Below are 5,692 nucleotides of genomic sequence, written 5' to 3'. Positions count from 1 at the left end.
CTGACATGTCAGAGTGCTGTTCTTAGGTGTTCTAGGCGTCCATATGCTGCAGCAGTTATTTGCCTGATGTGCGCCTCAGGGTGTGTGCTCGGTATTATACACACCCGAAGATTCTCTTCCTTGAGTGAAGCTTGTAGTCTTTGGCCCCCCTAGACTGTACTCTGCAGACTTCTTTGTCTTTCCCCGGTCTTCATGACTTTGCACTTGGTGTGGTTGAACTCCAAGAGCCAGTTGCTGGACCAGTCCTGCAGCCTGTCCAGATCCCTTTGTAGTACTGCCTGGTCCTTCTCCGTTTGAATTCTCCTCATTAACTTTACATCGTCTGCGACCAGAGACACTTCTGAGTCTACTTCTTCCGTCATGTCATTCATATATATACCAGAAACAGCACCGGTCTTAGGACTGACACCTGTGGAACCCCACTCATCACAGGCGCCCACTGTGACACATCGTCACGTACCATGACTCATTGATGCCTTCCCGTCAGGTATTCTCCGATCTATTGCAGTGTTTACCTTGTTATACCTGCCTGGTCCTCTAGCTTTTGCACTGATCTCTTGTGTGGGACTGTGTCAAAAGCCTTATTACAGTCCAAGAAAACGCAGCCTATCTACCCCTCTCTCTCTCATGTCTTACTGCAAGTCCCTGAAACCGTGTTGGTTGCCATTGATAACTTCATTTCTTTCTAGGTGCTCCACCACTCTTCTCCTGATAATCTTTTCCAAAACTTTGCATGCCATACATGTCAGTGACACTGATCTGTAATTTAATGCTTCGTGTCTGTCTCCTTTTTTAAAAATTGGGATTACATCTGCTGTCTTCCATACCTCAGGTAGTAGCTTTGTTTCGATAGATGTTTTGAAGATTTGTTATAAGTGGTACACAGAGTGCCTCTGCTCCCTCTCTCAGACCCACGGAGAGATGTTATCCAGCTCCATCGCCTTTGAGGTACGTAGTTCTCTTAACAGCCTCTTCACCTCCTCCTCGGTTGTATGTATTGTGTCTAGCATTTGATGGTGTACCCCACCACTCTGTCTTTCTGGAGACCTTTTTGTCTCCATTGTAAATACTTCTTTAAATCTAATGTTGAGCTCCTCACATACTTCCCAGTCGTTTCTTGTGATCTCCCCTCCTTCCTTCCTCAGTCTGATTACCTGGTTCTTGACTGTTATTTTCCTCCTGATGTGACTGTACAACAGCTTCGGTTCTGACTTGGCTTTCGCTGCTGTGTCATTTTTGTATTGTAGTTGGACCTCCCTCCTTACCTGAGCATATTCATTCATTTCTGGTTCTTCGACTACTCTCCTTATTCTCTCTGGGTCCTTTGCTTTCTATACTTCTTCCATTGTCTAGCACACCTGGTTTTGGCCTCTCCAACCCTTGGGTGAACCAAGGGCTCGTCCTGGCCTTCTCATTATTTCTGTTGCCCTTGGGTACAAACCACTTCTCTGCTTCTTTGCATATTGTTGTCACATATTCCATCATCTCATTTACTGATTTCCCTGCCAGTTCTCTGTCCCACTGAACCTCGTGCAGGAAATTCCTCAAGTCTGTGTAGTCCTCTCTCTTGTAGTTTGGCTTCATTCGTTCTGTCCTTCCTGCTTCCCTCTAAACTTGTAACTCTACTATACATTCGAAGCTCAGAACCATGTGATCACTAGCTTCAAGAGGTCTTTCATATGCGATGTCCTCAATATCTGCACTACTCAAGGTGAATAATAGGTCCAGTCTTGCTGGTTCATCCTCCCTCCTCTCTCTCTGGTAGTATCCCTAACGTGTTGATGTATGAGGTTTTCCAATACTACCACCATCAACTTAGCCCTCCACGTTTCTGGGCCCCCATGTGGTTCCAGGTTTTCCCAGTCAATTTCATAATTTTTGTAGTCACCCACAACCAGTAGCTCTGTTATTCTCATCTTATCTTGGCCTCCTGCTATTCTGTGGTGGGTTATACATCACTTCAATCACCGCATTGGTACCTCCAGTCTGAAGTGTTCGTATTATGAAGTCCTTTGCTTCTCCTCTGTCTCCTCTTTCCATCAAAAAACAATGGGATTTTGGAAATCCCATTGTTTTTTGAAGAGTAGTGCGACTCTTCCACCCCCCTCCTCTGTTCCCTGTGTTTCCTCAGGATCTGAAATCCAGTAGGAAAAATGGAGTCTGATATTCTTGTGAGCTTTGTTTCTGTGAAGGCTATGATGTCTGGTGATGCCTTTGTGATTCTTTCGTGTCACTCCTCCCACTTATTCGTTATTTTACCAGCATTGGTGTACCATATCTTCAGTTTCCTCTCCAACACTGTATTCTGGGAGGTTTGTGGCTGCTGGGAGAGTGGGAGAACTGGCAGTGTGCTATGGGAGACTACTGCGTAGTGTGGGGTAAGGGATATGTGTGTGTGTACTAACCTAACTGTACTCATCTAATTGTGATTGCAGGGGTCTAGACTTAGCTCCTGGCCCCGCCTCTTCACTGAGTGCTACTAGGTCCTCTCTCTCCCTGCTCCACGAGCTTTATCATACCTCATCTTAAAGCTATGTATGGTTCCTGCCTCCACTACCTCACTTGCTAGGCTATTCCACTTCCTGACTACTCTATGACTGAAGAAATACTTCCTAACATCCCTTTGACTCATCTGGGTCTTCATCTTCCAGTTACGACCCCTTGTTTTTGTGTCCTCTCTCCTGTGTGTGTGTGAGTGTGTGTGTGTGTGTGTGTGTGTGTGTGTGTGTGTGTGTGTGTGTGTGTGTGTGTGTGTGTGTGTGGGTGTGTGTACTCACTTATTTGTGGTTGCAGGGGTCGAGTCTTAGCTCCTGGCCCCGTGTATGTGTGTGTGAGTGTGTGTGTGTGTGTGTGTGTGTGTGTGTGTGTGTGTGTGTGTGTGTGTGTGTGTGTGTGTGTGTGTGTGTGTGTGTGTGTGTGTGTGTGTGTGTGTGTGTGTGTGTGTGTGTGTGTGTGTGTGTGTGTGTGTATGTGTGTGTGTGTGTGTATGTGTGTACTCACCTATTTGTACTCACCTATTTGTGGTTGCAGGGGTCGAGTCACAGCTCCTGGCCCCGCCTCTTCGCTGATTGCTACTAGGTCCTCTCTCTCCCTGCCCCATGAGCTCTATCATACCTCGCCTTAAAACTATGTATGGTTCCTGCCTCCACCACATCACTTTCTAGGCTATTCCATGGCCTGACTACTCTATGACTGAAGAAATACTTCCTAACATCCCTTTGATTCATCTGAGTCTTCAACTTCCAATTGTGACCTCTTGTGTCTGTGTCCCATCTCTGGAACATCCCATCTTTGTCCACCTCGTCTATACCGCGCAGTATTTTATATGTCGTTATCATGTCTCCCCTGACCCTCCTGGCCTCCAGTGTCGTCAGGCCGATTTCCCTCAACCTTTCTTCATAGGACAATCCCCGTAGCTCTGGGACTAGTCTTGTTGCAAACCTTTGTACTTTCTCTAATTTCTTGACGTGCTTGACTAGGTGTGGATTCCAAACTGGTGCTGCATACTCCAGTATGGGCCTGACGTAGATGGTGTACAGAGTCTTAAACGAATCCTTACTGAGGTATCGGAACGCTATCCGTAGGTTTGCCAGGCGCCCGTATGCTGCAGAAGTTATCTGATTGATGTGCGCCTCAGGAGATATGCTCGGTGTTATACTCACCCCCAGATCTTTTTCCTTGAGTGAGGTTTGCAGTCTTTGGCCATCTAAACTATATTGTGTCTGCGGTCTTCTTTGCCCTTCCCCAATCTTCATGACTTTGCATTTGGCAGGGTTAAATTCAAGGAGCCAGTTGCTGGACCAGGCTTGTAGCCTGTCCAGATCTCTTTGTAGTCCTGCCTGATCCTCGTCCGATTCGATTCTTCTCATTAACTTCACATCGTCTGCAAACAAGGACACTTCTGAGTCTATCCCTTCCGTTATGTCGTTCACGTATACCAAGAACAGCACAGGTCCTAGGACTGACCCCTGTGGAACCCCGCTTGTCACAGGCGCCCACTCTGACACCTCGTCGCGTACCATGACTCGTTGTTTCCTCCCTGTCAGATATTCTCTGATCCATTGCAGTGCCTTTCCTGTTATGTGTGCCTGGTCCTCTAGCTTTTGCAGTAACCTCTTGTGAGGAACTGTGTCGAAAGCCTTCTTGCAGTCCAAAAATACGCAGTCGATCCACCCCTCTCTCTCTTGTCTTACTTCTGTCACCTTGTCATAAAACTCTAGTAGGTTTGTGACACAGGATTTTCCTTCCCTGAAACCGTGCTGGTTGTCAATTATACACTTGTTTCTTTCCAGGTGCCCCACCACTCTCCTCCTGATGATCTTCTCCATGACCTTGCATACTATACACGTTAGAGATACAGGTCTGTAGTTTAGTGCCTCATGTCTGTCTCCCGTTTTAAAAATTGGGACTACATTTGCCATTTTCCATACGTCAGGGAGTTGCCCAGTTTCAAATGATGTGTTGAAGATCTTTGTTAATGGCTCACACAATATCTCTGCTCCCTCTTTAAGGACCCATGGAGAGATGTTGTCTGGTCCCACCGCCTTTGAGGTGTCAAGTTCGCATAGCAGCTTCTTCACCTCCTCCTTGGTTATATGTACCTCGTCCAGCACTTGCTGGTGTGCCCCCCTGTTCTGATTTCTTGGAGTCCTACTGGTTTCCACTGTAAATACCTCTTTAAATCTTGTGTTGAGCTCCTGACATACCTCTCGGTCGTTTCTTGTGAATTCCCCATCACCCTTCCTCAGTCTGATTACCTGGTCCTTGACTGTTGTTTTCCTCCTGATGTGGCTGTACAACAGCTTCGGGTCAGTCTTTACTTTTGATGCTATGTCATTTTCATATTGTCTCTGAGCCTCCCTTCTTATCTGTGCATATTCGTTTCTGGCTCTTCGGCTGATTTCTTTATTTTCCTGAGTTCTCTGTCTTCTGTACCTTTTCCATTCTCTAGTACACCTAGTTTTTGCCTCCCTACACCTTTGGGTGAACCAAGGACTCGTTCTGTTCTTCCCATTATTTCTGTTTCCCTTGGGAACAAACCTCTCCTCTGCCTCCTTGCATTTTGTTGCTACATAGTCCATCATTTCTTGTACTGGTTTCCTGTCAGTTCCCTCTCCCACTGAATGTCTTGAAGGAAGTTCCTCATGCCTGAGTAGTTCCCCCTTTTGTAGTTTGGTTTTTCCCAGCCTATTCCTGCTACTCTCTCCACTTGGAGCTCAACTATGTAGTCGAAGCACAGAACCACATGATCACTAGCTCCCAGGGTCCTTTCATACATGATACCCTCGATGTCCGAACTACTCATGGTGAATACAAGGTCCAACCTTGCTGGTTCATCCTCTCCTCTCTCTCTGGTAGTGTCTCTAACATGTTGATGCATGAGGTTCTCCAGTACCACATCCATCATCTTGGCTCTCCATGTTTCGGGACCCCCATGGGGCTCCAGGTTTTCCCAGTCAATCTCCTTGTGATTGAAATCACCCATAACTAGTAACTTTGCTCCCCCCATGTGTGCTCTCCTGGCCACCTCGGCCAGTGTGTGAGTGTGTGTGTGTGTGTGTGTGTGTGTGTGTATGTGTGTGTGAGTGTGTGTGTGTGTGTGTGTGTGTGTGTGTGTGTGTGTGTGTGTGTGTGCGTGTGTGTGTGTGTGTGCGTGTGTGCGTGTGTGTGTGTGTGTGTGTGTACATACACA

The 5,692-nt window shown here is 46.8% G+C and overlaps 1 protein-coding gene across 1 annotated transcript in view; it reads right to left on the bottom strand.

The window, feature by feature from the left end:
- The window catches only part of LOC128704608 (urea transporter 1), a 45,664-nt gene extending 45,302 nt beyond the window's left edge, over positions 1 to 362 (bottom strand). Inside the window, exon 1 of the mRNA XM_070089602.1 lies at positions 198 to 362. Coding sequence (XP_069945703.1) covers positions 198 to 362 — 165 coding nt within the window. The remainder of the gene's footprint in view (positions 1 to 197) is intronic.
- Positions 363 to 5,692: the final 5,330 nt, after the last annotated feature.

This window comes from Cherax quadricarinatus, chromosome 2 (genome assembly GCF_038502225.1).
Source record: "Cherax quadricarinatus isolate ZL_2023a chromosome 2, ASM3850222v1, whole genome shotgun sequence".
In the NCBI taxonomy this organism is placed as follows: Eukaryota; Metazoa; Arthropoda; class Malacostraca; order Decapoda; family Parastacidae; genus Cherax; species Cherax quadricarinatus.
The sequence above is the reverse complement of the archived record's forward strand: the minus strand, read 5'-3'. Positions and strand labels throughout refer to the sequence as shown.